The sequence below is a fragment of the Monopterus albus genome, unplaced genomic scaffold, assembly GCF_001952655.1.
Source record: "Monopterus albus unplaced genomic scaffold, M_albus_1.0 scaffold66.1, whole genome shotgun sequence".
Classification (NCBI taxonomy): Eukaryota; Metazoa; Chordata; class Actinopteri; order Synbranchiformes; family Synbranchidae; genus Monopterus; species Monopterus albus.
Window position 1 is genome coordinate 1,581,831 of NW_018127946.1, and position 20,385 is coordinate 1,602,215.

The following is a 20,385-nucleotide window of genomic DNA, read 5'->3' on the forward strand; positions in this document are numbered from 1 at the left end:
TACACCACCAACCAAAAGTGAGAAAGCATGCCCAAACTTTTGAATGATTTTGTGCACAAACGTGCATCATTCCCTTGCTCAAATAGTGTCCTCAAGCTATTATGGATTAAAATTGCAACCTCTAAAAGCAGGCTACTTTAAACAAGTTGAGTCCTCCAACGCTATATGTAAACGACAATGTTGGTGGGTACAACATTACTTTAACCCCCAACCCCAAATCTGTAAGGGGCTTTTTCCCCCAGCATTCCCTCCGAACTATGATACTTTCATTCACACTTGCTCTATTTTTATCATCTCTCAAAGGGCACATGCACAGTCACCATCAGTATCTGCTTCTATTGATGGTGCAATTCCCATCACTTCATTTACCAGGAGCGGCACCACAGACGAGACCTGCTCATTTCCATTTATCGAAATTCCATTTCTATTCCATGTGGTAACTAGTCACCTGTGAAACTAGTTTTTAAACCATGGTTTGAAAAGCACACTGGCATCAGCTGTCTACCCCATCCCCTTTATTAGTGTTTATTTCCAACCATAAAAAGCGCTGGAGGGGCACACACTGCCAGCACAGATCGTTACATTGTAAAACACAATGGCAGGGTGGCACACAACATTGCACATTGAGAAGCTAAGTGTGTCAAGGAGGAATTAAAGAATAAATTTCTCCTTCCAATTAAAAGATGTATTTGTGCAATGTGAGCGGAGGAAGCGAACATTATCAATGAGGAGTAGAAAACACACTGTTACAACTCAGGAGGCACAATTACTGAGGCTGGTGGTCTGCAATTAAATAGCGCTATTTAGACAACGCTACTTCCCGCTAATAAACGCAGAACCTATAGGAGACAAAACAGGCTTTGGATGTACAGCACCTCTGATTTCTAACAGCTGGGGGAACAGATGAGTGAAATGTAAACACAAACAGTGGCAAAATGGCAGCAAAGGAGGATGAGGCGATTAGACTACATTAAGTGCAAGTTCTGAGCAATACAACTACTCAGCACCATTCAACTAATAGCAGCACTAGTGCAAAATAACATCAACAAACTTGGGGGAAAAAAAAGATTATCACAGGTTTTATTGAGAAAGAAAATGTAGATTTCTAGGGTACAATCCAAATGAAATGTATGCAAGGCAAGGAGCACACACACACACACTACTCTCACACTGTATGAGAAGCATGTTTGAGTCATCGGCCCCCTCTGTGCAGACCCTCAAATCATACTCTGTGCAGAGCTCACTGGCATTGTTGATATAAATGGTACAATATAAAGCCGTAAGCTAGTAACAAGTCAAAATGGGTCACAGAAGTGATACAAGTGGAAATCAATTGGCAGATGAGTCCTTTTTGTTTATGTGTCAACCCTACTCACATTTCAGAACATCTTAAACATTAGACACTACAGTGAACTCCTAACCCTCCCTATTCCTGATCCTTGTACTGATGGTGCAGCTTCAGCACGTCGTCCTGGGAGACCCTGGTCCAGCCCTCGCTGTGAACGTGATACAGGTTGACCTGCCCTCCGCTGTAGGCGTCACGGTATGTGGCCTGGTAGATGGCACGCCGGCCCAGATCGCAGGCCTCCTCCACAGTCAGGTCGTGGCGCAGGCCACTGTCCATCACACCATAGGCATACATGGAGCCCGAGCCCACAGCAAACAGATCGCCGCACACCCGGTTCCCCTCCGAGTCAACATAGTATAGCCCTATGGAGAAAGGACAAAAACTGTGTTCAAGATAGGTGTGCGCGATATATGTCGTTTACGATAATAACTTAATTATTTTGTCTACAATAATGACTTAATTGTTTTAATAATGATGTGCTAGCTGGCATTAGATTGTCTGTCACTTTACAAAAACAATATATGAAAAAAAGAAAAGAAAAAAAATAATGCAGCAAACTTTAGCAGAATCATTCTGCTGAGGTCATTTCAATGCTTGTGTATGTGAAATAGTGTTCCCCAAAAAACTGGATTCTATTTGTGGTAGTAGCTGATCGGGTGGGGAGACATGTTTTCATGAAGTATTTACTTACTCGAGTAGCTACCGAATTTAAAATCCAGTAATACTTTAATCACTCAGCTCAGAAGAACAGAAACGAGGCTGCTTTACTTCTACACTTCTGTGCTTGTGTTTGACCAGTTGCTTCTGCACAGCACTGCACTTGGCTGCTGTCCTCCTCCTCTACATCTCTCTCTTCCTGCTTCAGCAGCACTGGTTGAAGTTTGGAACTACAGTATTTGAAACAAATTAGTTGGATTGCTAATCACTAATCACATTGGTCGGGCTGTTCAGCTTTCCCACATGTTTTCTTAAGCTTCTAAAGCTAACTCAGCTTTGCTAATACCTTTGGTCCATACTGTCTGTGCTTGCAGAGGACGAGTCCTCCGAGTCTTAGAAAATATTTTTTAATATTCCTCTGGACTGAAAGAGCAAACATTCAGCGTCAGAGTTTAAGAATTAGCATTAACTTTATCCACTTGCTGAGCAGTTAGTATTGGCTTTCAGCTATATATATATATCCTACAGCATCACAAATAAATCACTGTATGGGAAACACTGAAATACGTTTCCATTAATAGCATTAAGCAACACTTAATATGCTATTAACAAGAGTGACCTTACAGTCTACAATATAAGACAAAGGCATTTTATGATGGATGTAAAATATGGCGTGCTTAGCGTTATAAAATAAAACATTTCCAGATATATTACACACCCCTAGTTCAAGGGGGTGAAAACGCAAAGGGAGGCAGGAAGAAACTGTGGCCGCTTTTATATTATATATATATAAAAAAAAACTGTGTTCAACATGTAAGCATCATCCAATCTCCTGACTCAGATATTGAGGTTTGTCAAGAAAACTGAGGTAGTGTACGTCTAACCTCGCTGCTTTCACACAAACTTGTAAGAACACACACTCACTCACACACCATGTCCTCAAGAGAGAGAATATGAACAGCTGCAACCTCTCCAAGTGAAGTAAGGCTGCCAGATATGAACAGATGCATCCTCTTCGAGTAAAACAAAGCCGGCCATGGAGCCGGCTGACAAGGTGGGGGCCACATCCCTGTCTGCCTAGGGACCCTGCTCAGGGCTTTATTGATCCCTGCAAACATGCCAAAAATTAACTATCGACCCACAACCTGAGCTGCACAGGTAACTGCACCTTGTACCTCAAGAGGGAAGACAAAAATAATAATAATAATATAAAAACACGACAGCATGCTCACATCCTGTGGATAGGCTCAGCACAGCACATTCATCTCATTCCACACACACTGGAATGACACAGAGGAGCGAGCTCACCCCACACCAAACATGTTGACCAGTAACGCTCTGATGGACCTGCGAGGGACAGTTTGCTCCACACCCGGCTCTGTGGACACATGCACAGCATTTTGTTCTATGCCATGACACATTCAATAGGCCCGATCCAAGAGTGACGTGGAACTGGTGACTAGTCTGTGAGCTCGCCCACAGCAGATGGCAAAAAGACAGCCTACAAAAAGGCATGTTTTTCACAGCGCTTCACAAAGCAAAATCTGTGAAAATGACTCACACGCCGAAACACAGCAATACATGCATATAAAATTGCCTAATACCACAGTCACTCATTGCCATATTAAAAAAAAAAAACTCTTCAAAATGCACATCCTCGCTTGCAGAGTTCCTCTTCTAAACTAGGGCCAGTCTATTAGGGATAGAGAGCCACTTGCTTTTCTGAAAGAAAAAAAAAAAAAACATCTTACCATTGCTTTCCACTGGCAAATTGCAGCTTCCTCAGCCTGTCGTTAGCCTGCCATGATAATCATCTAGTGCCTGCCTATGCACGGGGGTAATTTGCCATTCTGAGACCTGCCTGTTCCTCTTGAAAACTGTAAGGGACTCGTTAAAAACATAATAGGCAGGGAGAGAGAGTTGTAAAGACAGCCTCTTGTGTTGAGTAGCACAGTTGACGGAGGTGGATGAGGACTCTTTAGAATGTCCAAGTATAGAAGCAGATCAGCACCAAAAGACAAAAAACCCCCACATCCATTCCATTCCATTCCAAACACACCTGGTGTCTTTGTGTTGTGCAATACACAAAAAGGGAGGTGAAATTCACAAGGCCCACATTAAAGCAGAATCAGGGGCGCGTTGCCCAGATGGCGGAGTACTACAGCAGTGGCGGCCTAGTGAGGCTCCTTCTATGCCATCAGTCAACTGACAGGTGCTTAAGCAGGCTTTTTTTTTTTTTTTTTAAACAGCAGCCTGTGCAGCTGGCTAGACTGACAGCTTTTAGAGGTAGGTTGAGGAACATCAAGTGGGTCAGTGTCTGTCCATCACTCGTTCTTCCCACTAGAATTCACCACTGGATCAGGAGTTGACAATAAATAAATAAATAGAAGAAGCTGCAGTTAAACAAAGGACTAAAGCTATTACTGTATATCACTCTCTTGGGAGTGGCTGACTGCCACATGGGTCCATTCAGACTAGGTCTTATCATGCACCTATTTTTCTGTTTGTCATCATATATCACTTTATTATAGAGTGGCTGTGTCCTTGCAAGGAGCAGTAGAGGGCGCTGCGTAGTTAAAGCTGCTTTTCTAAATCAACATAAAGCCAAATTTGAAGCCATCAAGCAATAACTACACATGATTAAAAGTGTCGTAACATTTAATAGAGCCACATTTGTCAAAGTCCTCAATGCAACTTTTACTTGATTTATTTTGCATTCAGCTTAAGACACTCTGTCAGGGGAATAAGTGCTCTTGACATAATTGTAGCTGGCTAATGAGCTTCCCACATAATCACAATTGATTTAATTTACATGACTTTCACCTCTCCATTAGTGGCATTGTGGTGGCCATGGCAAAGCTCCCACACCTACTGAAAAACAGAGATCATTATTGCCCCAATTGATTTCCCAGGATTTAACAAGTGTCATTTACATTTGCTGGCATACCAGTGGGCCATCACTGTTCACACAGACCTCTTTGCTTTCCAAACAAAGCTGGCATTGATCTCAGCGGGTGTACAGACATTAGGCAAGTGACCCAAATGTCCAGGGCTGAGACCCAACGTCCATCATCCCTCAACACTTTTGCTGGCCCACAGTCTCAGCCTCATCGATTTCCCATTACTGTGTCACTGTAGCGGACTCTTTAAACACACCTCCTGTAATGTACGGTCTCCAGCAGCCACAGCTTCAAGTGCAAACAGGAGCAAAGCATAAGAAAGGTTGTAGTATCATCTAGTGGGTATTTCTGCAAACTACAAGTCAGTTTCTACTTAAATGCAACAGCACATGTAGCTGGAAAACCACATGCGCTGACAGTTCTGTGCACATAAAAGCAGTACATTTTGTTGCTGGCAAGAAAAAGTGGAGAATTTCTTTAAATGATTTGATAATTAAGCATGGTTAGTCTTTTCATATCAACACAGAATATCTGCTGAGCCAAAACCACAACAAATGCCCTAGATTTCAGATTTATTAGTGCACCACTTGTGTCCACCCAGTTTGGGAAATAATGAAAGCTGTCTCATGGTTCCAGTGGGACTAAAGTCTGTGGCACTGTTAGAGCACTCACAAGCAAAACTGACAATATTTAAATGAGTGGAATATCATGCTCATGGCTTGAACTGTAAATTTAAAGCCAAATTATAAAAATCTTCATGCAACTATGGCAAGAATGGGCAAATAATGTGTCTGAGTGCCTCACTCAGACCTCAGTTACATAGTACTGTCCCAGAAATGTGTTGTGTTGGTTTTAGCCTGATTGGATTAAAGTACATATCTGCTAAACAGGTAGTAACAGACATTAAAGATACTAAAATACACTGAACTCCTGAAAATTCCAAAAGGGTTGGGACTGCAATTAAAACATAACATGCCTAAATAAAGTTAGAAAAAATACTGCATAGTAGCTTACAGAATCTGCATAGCTTTACTCAAATTCAGTCTCATAAGTTACAAGATAGCTTTCTAGAGGGCAAAAGTTATGTCTAGTTTAATGTCTGGTTTTAAAACATTTTCTTTGTAATACAGAGAATTTGAAGTTACGTTTGGAGGAACACATTGTATTTACCTTTACTGACTGTGGTAATTCAGAATGGACAACTTTAGCTGACTGTAGCTAATTCGTAGCAGACCTAGAAATCCTGTCAATGAGAGCGACAGAGTGAAAAATGACTCTGCACCCTGACCTCATCAGCTCTTTGTTCGGGAGCTAAAACTAGCTAGCAGCTGTTGGCAAATGAATCAATTTCTGTTCTCTCTGTGCTCAAACTACACTACAGTGGACACCTGGACACAGTTGAAGCACCAGCTACTGTATGCAGCTCTATGGAATAGTATTTTTTTAATTAACTTACAGGTGTATGTAGTGTATATCTCTGTTATGGATAATGAGTCTAATCTCCCAAAATGGTGCATTTATCCAAAATTCATCACGGCATGACGACAATTTTACATTCTCTATAGCACTACAAATAATTAGGCTACAGTTGTTTTAGTGATTAATCTTCTGACCAAAAAAAAACATCATAAAACAGTAAATCAGTCCAACAAAATGTTCTAAATCCCAAGGTCAAATCACCCAAGAGGTTGGCTTTCTTCCTGACTAAAGAACCATTTGGACACTTTGATACTGAAGAAAACTTCTCCAACAAATTTTGGAGGATTTTTTTTCTGATTTCAAAGTAGATTTATTTATGTTTATTTGCAACAGATTATAAAAAAAGAGAAATTCTTCAGGAAGTGTCACTATAAATATGTGTTTCATGTGTTAAGATTTAACTGAGTTATGACACAGTATCTTTGCCTTCCCTTCAACTCTCCTGTGCCTCCATGGGGAGGCGTTTGGCTTTCACATGCTCAATACCCCATGTCCATTTCAGCCCATGTCCTGTGATATCATAAAGCAAAAATACCTTGGACCACAGGGAATATTTTATCCCCCTAGCTCAACGTGAAATGGTGCTTCCACCTGAATGGGGCTTTACACTTTACCCAAAGACACATATTTTACTATCACACAAAACAAAAAAAAGCAGAAAATAAACTTTTTGGGAAGCTAAAAAAGAGGAAATGATTTGCCTAATCTAAATTGTTACTAATCTTTCCAGAAAGGAATTCAAATTTGGTTTGAGTACCTAGGTCAAAGCTGGAAGTCATATTCATCTGAAATTACCTGGGCCTCGCTTGTCCCAGCCACACACCATGGTTCCCATGCTGAGTCCCATGCCCTTGTACTGATACACCATGTTAGCAAGGAGCTTGGAGGCTGCCGCCACAGAGATGCGCTCTTTGTTGCGAAGCTCATAAATGCGGCACTGGCGGGGCGGGCAGGCACAGTCTGCCGCTCCTCCAGCCATGGTACCCAGTAGGTAGGGGTTGATCTCAATCACCTTCTTCACTGTCTGTGAGGCAACGTAGGAGCCTGCTGTGGCCCGAGAGTCCACCGCAACTATAACACCATGCTGGAACTGAAAGAGGCGACAGCATAGGAGAAACATGTTAGTTTATAGCAGGGGTGAACACATTACAACAGAGCAGTTACTGACAGATTATGTTGCCTACTTTTTGAAACACTATTTCACTTTTATAGAATAGAATCACTGACCAATAAATAAATGAAAATATACATATATATATATACACATATACATATATATACATATACATATATATACATACACACACACACACACATACACAATTATAGAGTAAGCGTGTTTTACAAATTTGAAGTGCTCTGCAACTGTCAGAGAGATGCAATATACAGTTTGGCTCTGCCAGAAAGCTGTAGGATAAGAGGAAAGGCTTTTGCTCTTCTGTCTGAAATCCACGAACAGGAACCGACAGCCAGAACAGCAGCAGAGAATTAAAAACAACAGGTCTGGGCAGTCAGAAAGAGGTGTCTTCTGGGGAGTGTTTCCATGTGCGATTTTATCATTTTATTATCAACAAATCCCCTGAAGAAACCAAGACCAACTGTAGGGATGTCATTCAATATTTGTCCTGCTCTGTTCTATCTGACAAATGGAGAGGAAACAGCTGCAGTGGCTGTTTTTTATTACACTAACAAGTTATGTAACCCAGTGTAATAGTATGGCTCTTGTGCATGGTTTTATTAAATGTTGGCCAACAATGGGGTTCTTTGTTGATTCTGATTCAGCGCCACAGTCTTATTAGCCTTAAATTCATTGTTATTTTGGTGTTTTCATGGGACTTGTAATAGTTAATATATCCCAAAAGAAGAATGAATAAAGACATGTCACATCTTTTGCAGCACATAAAAACAGGATTAGGTTTAAAAACCCTTTAAGATCTCCTCCTTTGCTTTGAGTATGTTACTGTTATGACCAGCTTCAGTAAGTGCACAGTTCTATCCAATACATCCATAACCACACACCTATGTCTGTGACTGAACATGAACAAGCATTTACAGAGCTTGCTCCTCAGACCTGATGGACTTGAGATGCAATGGAGTTAAGAGCTCCACCACATCTGATGAGGGCACACCGGCCACCTTGGCTGTACAGCTCCAGCAGATATAGAGGGGTTCATACCCTAATGCAAGGGCAACGACCTTCATGGCTATATAGACATCGTGAAATTTATACCGTGGTTATGACTCATATGTTTTTGAAGCCTGGTACCAATATTATTTATTCTCCACAATCTGACAATTTTTAGAGAAAACAAACACTCAACAATCCTCCATCAGAACTTCTTGCCCGGTTCTGAAAGTATGGCACACTGGATAAGCAAGTTGACGTTACTGATTTGAGCTGATTTTGAAATGCCATAACACAAAGCATCAAGTGACTTTGTAAACATCTGCAATGAGCAAGCAGTTTGTTGCCACGCTAGCATGCTAACGTTCGACAGGAAGCTTTATGTTAGCTCTATAGCATGATGTTTAAAATCTCATTTATTCATCGAACATTTAAGCTGACAAACAATCTATCAAGACATTTATGGTGTCAAATAAGTACAGTTAGTTAACTGTGAACTTACTTTAAATGCTAAGGTGGTGGTTCCGTGCAGAAACTCTATTTTCCTCTCGACGCCATCCTCGTCACCAGCAAACAACGGGTTTTTAACAGAAAAATTGAGGCTGTCTCCCGACGTACCCTCGAAACTCAAACTGTTCTGTCCTGATCCACAATCAAACGCAAAAGGATGACTATTACCAAAAGAAAAATCCGCACAATCACTCTTCAACACACTAGCAAGTGCCATCTTTGAAGCAGTCTGAAGAGCAAGCAACTTCCGCCGCCCAAGTGTAAGAACGCTAATTGAATCGTGGCTGCACAATCACACAGCACCCCCTGTGTGTGTGGCGGATCGAAGCTTTACTGCAGTAAGATGCCGGCATATGAAAATATGTACTTTTTTTCCTAGCACGCAAAAGTGACAAAACTTGGACGAATTTGGCTAAAGTCAAACTTTTTCCTAAAATATAACTATTTCTAAAACAATGTCTCCTTGACCCAACCCCTCCTATCACACACAAAAATATTCTTCATCCATAAGAATCCAGTTCTGTCACTCTTTTTCTTTTATCCACAATCTTTGCCCTCTTCTCCATGTCTCTGTAAAATTCTTCTTTTAGGTCTTCTCTCTGTCTTTGTTTCCAGCCCTGGGCTGTGATGTGAAAGAGGTCCACATTGTTTCCTGAATAGGCATCTCTGTGAGTGGCTCTGAACACAGCTTCTCTTGCCAAGGAGATGGCCTCATCTCTACTCAGGCTCCATCTCAAACCTCTGTCCAGGACTCCATAAGCATAGGGAGAACCTGAGCCCACAGAAAAGACATCTCCTTGCAGTCGGGTACCATCACTGCACACATATATCAGCTGTGGGCCACTGTTAGGAGATGCAGAATATGCCCTCACATTAACATCTTGGCTACTATGAGCTGAGGAGCTATCATTAATCTTAAAGGTTGAATCTTCTGATATCTTTGCACAGCCTGTGTTGCCTGCTTCTTTATCCCATCCACACAGTGTAAGAGCCACACACACATCAGTTCCTTTGAAGGGGTGCAGCATAAATGAGAGGAGCTTGGCAGCGCCACGTATTGACAGACGCTGTCTATGCCGAAGTTGGTAGAGTCTGATCTCTCTGGCCAGAATTCGCTCCCACAGCATGCAGTCTGCACCACTACCAGAGGAGGTGACCACCAAGTGGGAGTGAATGGGGGTAATCTTGTGAACAGCCGGGCACGCAACAAGCCCCCCAGCACTGGCTCGTGTGTCTGCAGCTGCAATGACCCCACCTTGGAAGATGAAACCAAGGGTTGTTGTTCCATGAGCCAGAGTGAAAGGCCTGATGACATTCAGTGAATGGTTAGAAGCAGGGAAATGAAATGATGGTCTGTAGTGGAAAGGGGCAGAGTCAGGTGAAGTTGGTAGAAAAAAATGTAGTGGGACCCCACTATTCCTATTAGATGTTTTTTGTCGGCTCAATCCAAAGTTATAGTCTATTACATTAATAGTTGAAGCTGTATCTTCCAAAGGCATTGCAGAAAACCATTTGTGATGCATAGGAATATCATTGAAATTGCAAATATCTTCTAATGCCATAATGGTGTCAGTGAAGAAGCAGAGATTCCTTGATCAAAAAATCGGCATGATTCCAAGAAATTAGTAGTCAAAAATTGCTCTTTAAGGACAGATTAAACCAGAATCCGTATGGTCAAATAAAGTCATAAACCTTGTAGATCCCACAGTGATGTGTAGTGGGGACTGCTGCCACCTTTCACTTTTACATACGGTGTACTCTAAAAAACAGCATTTTTCTCTTTTATAGCCCTCCCAAACATGACACCTTGCACACACACTCAAAAATCACACAGCACAAAAACACACACCTAGGATTCCAGCCAAATGCATTTGAGTTGACATAAGTGATATTTTATCTTATCTGCTGTGAAAGTGATATATGGAGACGCCATTTTATGCAAACCTGATTTGAGGGTCCAAGACATGCCTGCACTCTTTCACATCATTTTCAGTTTGTGGTTAAAAGAAAGCACTATGCACCAACAGCAAGCGTAATTTTATTACAAATAGCAACTAAACAAGCTAAAGGTGTGGAAATACCTTTTTTTTCAAACTATATACTCTATAACACTGTATTTATGTATTTATATGTCAGCTACTTTGAGGTTCTATAGCACATACATATACTTAGCTTGTAAAACGTTTCGGCTTATTTTTTCGCTTCGCTGTTATCGCGGCATTTTGCGAGACATGCAACTGCCATTTTGGTTCTAAAGCACGTTGTTACTCAAATGGGTTTACACGCCATTGCAGATCCAAGATGGCGTCGGTTTCTTCGAAAACCAGAGGAGCGAGATGATAGCAGTCGGCTGAAATCATGGCATCCGTCAGTACGGGGAGTAGGGTGTCCTGTGGAAGAGATTTGAATTGTGTGCCGGAGGTAGCCGACACGTTAACTGCGGTCGCCAAACTTGGGTGAGGAATGGTGTACTCTGCCAGTTAGTTTGTATTAAAAGTGAACTTATGAAACGAAGGCGCTGGTTTGTGAGCATAATATCAGTGCGTGATACTTGCTAAGCTAGCCGGTAAATTAACAGCACGTGCCCAGCTATAGCGATGCATGACAATGGTGTGCCGTGTTTCTTTTAGTCGTATCAGCTATTCTCTTACAATAGGCTGGGAATAGTTAAGTAAACAGGTTTGCACTTCACCTCTGGATATAATTGTAAATCACATCAATGCTTGAACGATGCACTTTCTTTTTCTGGTGTCCAGGTTTGAGTTCTTATGCATGCCACTGTTCCACCCGAGGTTCAGGAGGGAGTTTGAGTTTGAGCCCGCTAAATCCCGACCCGGTGCCCAGACCCGCTCTGACCTGCTGTTGTGTGGACGAGGTTAGTCCTATTCTCTAAGATGGCCGATGCTTTAGTTTGAACATGGATGTAGTACTTTAAATTAGGTGATGAGTATATATTACTCTCTCTTGGTTCTTGCTGAACCACTCAGAAACTTCCTTTTCCAATATCCACGCCAGCTTCCGGTGCCTGTTTTTCATGTTCAGCATGATGCATTTTAATATATGAAAACTCAGTTCCGCACCTTATTATACAAACTTATTTCCTACTAGCACTAATATATGGTGTGTTATTGGGTATTATTTTGAGCACATTTCATGCCTTACTTGTTCATATTTCAATAATATATACACTGCCAGTCAAAAGGTTGAACACACTTCCCTTTCACTTCAATTGGAAAGTGTATCCAAACGTTTGAATGGCAGTGTATGTAATGTATAATGCAACATAACAGACTTTTGGCAGGGAAATGAAGGGACTTATTTTGGACTTTTTCACCTGGTGTTTACATAGCTCATCAAACTTGAGTGTAATGGGTCTTAAATATCCGAAGTGCCTTAGAAACTGAAAAGCTAGAAAATCACATTTTATGAGCAGTCACTCAATTTTAAAACACTTTTAGGAAGCGGATAATGTACTTTACATGTAAATCTTGTTAGCACTAACAAGAGCCTGAGATGACTTGAGGACTTGCTAAGAAATTATAAGCAAGTTGATGTTGTTTCTTACTGATCCATTTTACTTAGATTGGAATACCCTTATTGTTGGGAAGCTCTCTCCATGGATTGATGCAGATTCTGAAATTGAGACGGAACGCAGAAACTCGGAAGCTGTAAGTTCCTCAGTTTGGATGTACACTTTAAGTTCAGGCTGAAAAAGTGTTTTGATCTCAAGAGCCTTTGGTGTAAATTAACTTAACATGGCAAGTTTCTGTCTGTCTTAGATTGTGTCCTTATGTCAGCCCTTCTACGTTCTTCTCCTCATTTTTCCTGTTTTTATTTCCAGGCTCTCACACAGGAGCTAAACTTCTCGGCCTACCTGGGTCTGCCCGTCTTTATGATCCCTCTGAAAGGCCCTCGGAATGCCAATCTTGCTCGCCTGCTGCTAAACCACATCCATACTGGACACCACACCTCAAATGTAAGCTACACACTGGGCTTCAGGTTCTCCAGCACTGTGCTGGATTTCTGACGTGGGGATGTTTTTGATATGAAAATGGGTATATAGAAAATATTCTCACAATTTTTTTTTAATGGCATGTAAGAATAGGCCTATGGCTGTATACATACACCGTGTGGTTTGTATTAACAAAGCAGACTTACTGTATTAATAAAAACCTTTTTTCTATGTACACTGTGGTTCAGTGAAGTGTCAGCTCAGTAATGCATATGACTGCATCACCCTACTTTGAAAAAGCACTGCAATAAATGAGCTGTTCCCCCCCCCATGCGGTTAGGAGGATCATTTGCACTAATTTATAGTAGGTCAATTGTGCCCCATGATGTTTAGAGACCAAAGGAGTTCAGTGAAATAATAGGCAGTAGATTATTAAGAACCAAATTACTTTGGCTGAGCTCCTTATTTAGCTATTTCTGGCCCAGGACATCACTACTGCACGGTGGTCCCCCACTGAGATGAATCATGCCAAGTAGCATATCTCTCAGCAATGCAATCAGAGAGATGAATGCAAATATGTTGCATCAGGGCTCCAACTAATATTTCATACTGGTGGCACTGGTACCACGTAGTCTCAGATGGTGGCACCACCTCTCTTTTACAGTGTAATGCTAAATAATCTATTTATCATAAATTATTTGAAATACCTTTGCCATCTAAAGTGCACAGCCTGTATTTATAATGAAATTCAAAGAGAGGGAAACTTATGGAGCACAATAGATGGGAAAATCACTTCTGATGCAAGTCTGCAGCTCTTTTTATGTATGTATGTGTTACGATAATGATTAGGCTATCATATTTCAACTGAAGTATAAACTGATGAATTAAAGTATTTCGCTTACAACACATAAAATAGGCTAACAGGTGATCTACCTGATTTAAGCAGCTGTCTGTGGTGATTTCACTTCAAATGCACCATAGGAAAAAATAGACTCGAAGCATAAAAAGGAAGGTCCAATCTTGTTTGTGTCTCAGTCTGTGGATTGACACATTTGATATATTGGAAGTCCCTGCCTTGTGAGACGGACACGTGACAGACCTGCAAATAAATGTTGCATATCGTGGACATTGTTAACGTCTGTCCACTCTTTTTACAGTGAGCATCATTCGTGCATAAGCTGTTTATTTTGCAGTTGCACCCAATGCAACCTTTGAAAAAAAGCCACTTGCACCTTAAATACATTTATTGGTCTGGAGCCCTGTGCATGCATGATATAAAATATCAATTATAAAGCACCAGAAAAATGTTGGTTGTATTACATACACACATCTAAAGTCAACAGCTGATTGTTATTGTCCTCTGTGTCTCATTAGTACTGGATATGTGTCCCACTGATGGCCTCAGAGGACATGCGGGAAGATCTGATTGAGAATGAACCGACCACTTACATTGATGACACAAGTGTTGATGAGAAGACCTGGAGCTGGTTAGTTAGCAGCTAAGTGCTGTCTGCATGCTAAAACAGTTGTCACTGATTTCCTTTAATACCGTGACTCATTGTTTACTTGCCTCTGCTCTTTTAGGTGGCACTCATTTAGAACCCTTTGTGATTACAACAAGAGGATCTGTCTTGGTGAGAAAGCACACTGTGGAGCAGCTTGCCTGGGGCAATGTCAGTACAATAAAGAATTTTTATGGCTTTGCCTGCTACTGAAAATGTACTTGTTTGTATTCCTGAAGCTATTGAAGTTGGAGCAGACATGCCATCAGACGCTGTGATAGACAAGTGGCTTGGTGAAACTATCAAAGCAGCCATACTTCCCACCAGCATCTTCCTAACGAATAAAAAGGGCTTCCCTGTTTTGTCCAAAGCCCATCAGCGAATCATCTTTCGTCTTTTCAAAGTACAGAATAATAATTCCTAATCACTTCATTCAGCAGAAGTTCATCAGAAGCCAAATGTAGAAGTGTTGTATAAAAACAGTTTCTTTCCGTAGCTGGAGGCCCAGTTCATATTGGCAGGCACCAGTCGCCACACTGACAAGGACTTCCGGTGCTACCTGCAGTACCTGGGACACCTCCACAAGAACCGGCCTGCGCCCAATGCCTACGAGCTCTTCGCCAAGGGCTATGAAGACTACTTGCAGTCCCCTCTACAGGTTGGGAAGATTTTATTTATATTTACATAGATTGTTTGTTTTAATTTTTAACAATGATTGAACGTGACTTTCCTCTCTCCCACAAGCCCCTCATGGACAACTTGGACTCTCAGACATATGAAGTGTTTGAGAAGGATCCTGTTAAATACTCACAGTACCAACAGGTAAGATCATCAGACACAACTGTAACATAGCTGCAACTGCACCTGTTAAAACATTTTTAGAGTAGTGGAAAACCATAGAGCACATTTACTGGCTGCTAGTAAATAAAATGTCCTAATTTTTGCTTGGAATCAAAGAAATCCCATTAAAGGGACAGAAACGTACACTGAACAAAATTATAAATGCAACACTTTTGTGTTTGCCCCCATTTTTCATGAGCTGAACTCAAAGATCTACGACTTGTTCTATGTTGACAAAAGGCCTGTTTCTCTCAAATACTGTTCACAAATCTGTCTAAATCTGTGTTAGTGAGCACTTCTCCTTTGCCGAGATAATCCATCCACCTCACAGGTGTGGCATATCAAGATGCTGATTAGACAGCATGATTATTGCACAGGTGTACCTTAGGCTGGCCACAATAAAAGGCCACTCTAAAATGTGCAGTTCTATCACACAGCACAATGCCACAGATGTTGCAAGTTTTGAGGGAGCGTGCAATTGGCATGCTGACTGCAGGAATGTCCACCAGAGCTGTATATGCTCCTGTCAACATCTGGAAATGCTAAATTATACAGTGTAGATGAGTGAAAGTTTTCAAATTGAACAACTTGTTCATCAAAATCTGATGTGTGATTTAAGTGTTCCCTCAAGTTTTTTGAGCAGTGTAGTTTAATGGCCATTTCACACGGACACTGTTTTAGTTGTCTACTCAAAGAACATGTCAGTGTATACTGACTGAGAGATTCAGCTTAGTGAACATTCACCCTAAAGGAAGACTTAAGTGACACGTCTCCTACTTTCTATATGGTATGAATTGCTCTCCAGTCAGTGTTTGTAACTGAAGGGACAGAGTGGCATTTGTGTAGCACTTGCACATCACTAACCATGTCCAGTTTTGTGAAAGTAGGCTTTGAGAGGAGTAGTTGTTAGTTGGTCAAAGTTTGACACGCAGTACATTGAATACACCTGCTTTGTCATTGTGTCTGCAGGCTGTGTATAAATGTCTACATACATTGAATACTCCTGCTTTGTCATTGTCTGCAGGCTGTGTATAAATGTCTACTTGACAGAGTTCCAGAAGAGCAGAAAGAGACTAATGTTCAGTAAGTGTATAGAAACAAAGACAAAATAGCTTGAATTCAGAAATTGTTGTATTGAAATCTGTCAATGCCATAATTACTTCATATGGTAAGATGAATCATGAAGCAGTACTGTCTAAACGGTGTCTCTCTGGCAGGGTGTTGATGGTGTTAGGAGCAGGTAGAGGCCCACTGGTCAACGCATCTCTGCGTGCTGCCAGACAGGCAGACAGGAAGCTCCGGATATATGCTGTGGAGAAAAATCCCAATGCCGTCATTACGTGAGTAAAGTACAGCTCATTATGTCAGTATGTGAGTACTGCAGAAACATATAGTACACCTTCACAGGAAAACTATTAGCACACAAACACTTGTCATCTCTGCGTTTACCATCTGGTTATGCCAGAATAAATCGCATCAGTGGATCACAAGAGGAGTTGGATTTTGGAAGGCTGTTAATGTGTCCTGGTGTGATCAGACACTGGTGGATAAAATTTGTTTGTGGGCATATTGATGCCTTATGAAATACAAAAATACTTCTTTCAAAGAGACATTTGTCCATGGTCCACAATGGCATAGAAAAACTGACAGACCAATTAAAGTGCATGTATGTGTGTACAACTTGCCAGAGTTGCACTGCAGCACATCAATAACTTCTTGAGATTGCATGTAGTTGTATATTTTTTTGTGTACTCTGAAACTTTGAATGCTTACGTTATTAAGTTGCACCGATGCTTTGACTGTGACTTGTTCAGGCTAGAGAACTGGCGCTTTGAGGAGTGGGGTGATCAGGTGACAGTGGTGTCATGTGACATGCGTGACTGGGAAGCGCCTGAGAAGGCTGACATCTTGGTGAGCGAGCTCCTTGGTTCATTTGGTGACAATGAACTCTCTCCTGAATGCTTGGATGGAGCGCAGCACTTTCTCAAAGGTACTTTTCTGCCATGGTTTATGCAGACTCTCCTGGTTTCCTATTTAAAAACGATTACCTCCATGTAAGTGCTGTAGTTTCAGAGTCATGGAATGCACAGTACCCTTCCTTGTTTGCTATATCAACCAACTTGGACAGCATTTGTTATCCTCCATTACCTTCCATGCTTCCTTGCTTCTTATATCACTTTCTCCTTTTCCTCACCTCATCATGTTACTCTCAGATGATGGAGTGAGCATCCCCTGTTCCTACACATCCTTTGTGGCTCCTCTGTCGTCCTCCAAGCTTTACAATGAAGTACGAGGCTGCCGGGAACGGGACAAGGACCCAGAGTGCCATTTTGAGATGCCCTATGTAGTGCGCCTTCATAACTTCCACCAACTAGCTGACCCAAAACCTTGCTTCACCTTCACACACCCCACAACAGGTATAAAGAAACACAAGAGTCCCTGTATGCCAAATAGGACACTATACACTTGAACAAGATGCATTTTGAATGTGTTGACCATCTGCCCTCTTCTCTTTCAGATATGAACAACAACCGGTATCAGTGCCTCAGATTCCCAGTGGGTTGTAACTCGGTGCTTCATGGCTTTGCTGGCTACTTTGAGACCACACTGTACAAAGATGTCACTCTCAGTAAGTCAGCTTAATAAGGAAAAACTCATACTGAGCTAAGTCTAAATATTTACATTGTGCATGTGTTTGTTTCAGGTATAAAACCAGACACGCATTCACCTGGAATGTTCTCTTGGTTCCCCATTCTGTTTCCACTCAAAGTAAGTGAACAGTCTCGTGAAATCACATTTATGAATAAACAACATTGTCTTCATAGATTCATCTTTCTATTCCTTTCCTTCCTATAGCAACCCATCTCAATATCCCGGGATGATAACGTTACAGTGCGATTCTGGCGCTGCAACAATGGAAAGAAGGTGTGGTATGAATGGGCTGTGACCGAGCCCTCCTGCTCTGCCATCCACAACTCTGCCGGACGCTCCTACACGATTGGCCTTTGAAGACAACATGTAGCACACCTGTCAACAGACAAACACTCGCACGTTTGGTGGCAGTTGAAGTGGGGAGGTGGACTGGGTTTTTTTTATATATATATACACAGATACAACTAGGTCAGGTGGTGGTATGAGCCCTTAAAAACCAGTGGTAGCACTTTTGAGCTGGCAATGAAAATGTTGATTGGATAAACCAGATTTCAATCTGTGGTTTCAATCTGTACACACTGTATTGTTTCTGTGTGTTTGGCTCATTCAGGTTGGATGAAACCTCGTTCTCTAGCTTCACTGGTTTGTCATGTCATACTTTTTTTAATTTTTTTTGTTATGTTCCTACTGTTCTAAACGGACATACACATTCAAATCAACAGGACATATGCCTTATCAAACACATTTCACACAGGCCTCTACATACTGACAAAACACTCTTCTCCTCAGCATGAAGGGGTCAGAAGAAAGTAACTGTGTTCCTGTCACATACTGTGTTGTTTGGGAATCTCCTCCATACAGTTTGTTAGTTTCTGTATGTTTGAACCATGCAAATAAAAACACACTGTAATGTTCTCTAAATGGTTGCAGGTTTTTGGGATTTGAATGAAAATCATTGTAGAAGTAAATTTTTAGATGATGGCAGTGCTATTTATAATAAGACCCAACCTAGGATGTGAGTTGTCCAATAGAGGTCACCCTTAGGTGACAAATCTGCTGGTCAGGTAATCTGTTTAGTGGTATGTTTGGTCTATGAGTGAAGGGCCACAAACCCTGTGTAGCCTTATCATGCCTGTCAGCATATCATTGTAAGAGTTGCAGTTGCTTAAGTTAGGCACATACTGGGAGCAAAAGGCTTAAATGTTTTACCTGCCACTGCAGTTCAGACATTAAATTTTGGTCATGTGAAAGGAGTAATTTATAGTTTTCTTATTGCAAAGTTCATTTAGGCTAATAAGCACACATGAACTTAGAAGGTTCATAGTTTATTTGGCATTTTGAGAAGGAGACAGTCACACAAAACTACAAAGCTGAAAGGTTTAAATGTCATTCCCTCTTAGTAATGTTACTTAATGGAGAGGTGACAGTGGTGCAGTGGGTAGAGGAGTTGTCTCCCAACCAGAAAGTTGAAGGTTTGAATCTCGGTGCCTGCAGTCAATTGAAACTCAAGTGATATCTATTTGGGGTTATGACTAGAACTGTAACACTAGTACAGGTGGTCAAATAAATCAGTAGAACTTGAGTCCGAGATGAATAACATCTCCATGAAAACAATGACAGATGAACAAAAATTTTATTTGTATTGTATTTTTTTTATTGCCACTTCACTTATTAATCAGTAAGTGTAGATTGTCCCAATTGCTGCATGATTTCAATGTGGGGGGACACCAGAGCACCCCAGTAGGCAGAGTCAAACGCTTGTGTTTTCACTGTGATCTCACACTACTGCCTGCTGAGGTGCTCCCCTTTTTACCTATGTCATATACAGTATATATAACTTTCACTTAAGTTTTATATACAGTTTTGATGTATTAGCACCAAATGCAGCCCTGCTTCACTAATAATTGAGCATCTTAAGTCCTTAAACAAATGGATCAGTGCATCTAGACTTTCCATCATAGTTCAGACTAAACAAATCACAATTGTACTACTAGATATTAAAGTGGATGAATAAAATGCCAGCACAGTTTGATACAGAACCATTATCTCCTAATATAAACACAGTTTGCTCAGTGGTCTACCCAGATATGGTGAAGAACCCTGAGCCCCATGGTCCTCGAAAGAAAGATAAAGAGAAGGAAGATGGAAATCCCCTAAACAAATGCTTGAGCATGTGCATTAACAGACAATCACTCACACTCAGCTGTGTTTTGAAAGGAAAAATGTGAGGAACAGCCACAGAAAGACAAGCATGTTTATTTGCTTGAAGAAACATTATGTTCTACAATACTGGACTTTCTTGCCTTAATTCTGAGCACAGCTGTTTCAGCATATGATCTGGAAACATCTGTTTTCAGATTAAACAACATAACAGAAATTATGGATCATATTTTTTCTTCACCTTAAGCATGGAAAGCATT

At 41.2% G+C, this 20,385-nt stretch overlaps 3 protein-coding genes across 4 annotated transcripts; 1 reads left to right on the plus strand and 2 right to left on the minus strand.

Moving 5' to 3' along the window:
- Window positions 1-1,051: 1,051 nt before the first annotated feature.
- psmb5 (proteasome 20S subunit beta 5) lies at window positions 1,052-9,338 on the minus strand. Its single transcript, XM_020604550.1, has 3 exons — window positions 9,012-9,338; window positions 7,180-7,474; window positions 1,052-1,710 (listed from the first exon to the last, which is right to left on the minus strand). Exons 1-3 carry the CDS (start codon window positions 9,234-9,236, stop codon window positions 1,427-1,429), a joined length of 804 nt encoding a protein of 267 aa, XP_020460206.1. The 5' UTR covers window positions 9,237-9,338; the 3' UTR covers window positions 1,052-1,426.
- Window positions 9,339-9,500: 162 nt separating this feature from the next.
- On the minus strand, window positions 9,501-10,518 carry psmb11a (proteasome 20S subunit beta 11a). Its single transcript, XM_020604528.1, has one exon. The coding sequence runs from the start codon at window positions 10,516-10,518 to the stop codon at window positions 9,520-9,522; it is 999 nt and encodes a 332-aa protein (XP_020460184.1). The 3' UTR covers window positions 9,501-9,519.
- Window positions 10,519-11,292: 774 nt separating this feature from the next.
- Window positions 11,293-18,886, plus strand: prmt5 (protein arginine methyltransferase 5). 2 transcript variants are annotated; one of them, XM_020604548.1, is made up of 16 exons: window positions 11,293-11,475; window positions 11,776-11,894; window positions 12,602-12,687; window positions 12,861-12,995; window positions 14,346-14,458; window positions 14,556-14,605; window positions 14,713-14,876; window positions 14,970-15,131; window positions 15,218-15,295; window positions 16,338-16,396; window positions 16,531-16,653; window positions 17,128-17,303; window positions 17,527-17,730; window positions 17,832-17,942; window positions 18,018-18,082; window positions 18,170-18,886. In XM_020604548.1, the coding sequence occupies exons 1-16, from the start codon at window positions 11,378-11,380 to the stop codon at window positions 18,320-18,322; spliced, it is 1,896 nt and encodes a 631-aa protein (XP_020460204.1). In that variant the 5' UTR covers window positions 11,293-11,377; the 3' UTR covers window positions 18,323-18,886. The 2 variants fall into 2 exon arrangements, with proteins under 2 accessions (XP_020460204.1, XP_020460205.1); XM_020604549.1 differs by lacking the exon at window positions 11,776-11,894 and having other exon boundaries at window positions 11,394-11,475.
- Window positions 18,887-20,385: the final 1,499 nt, after the last annotated feature.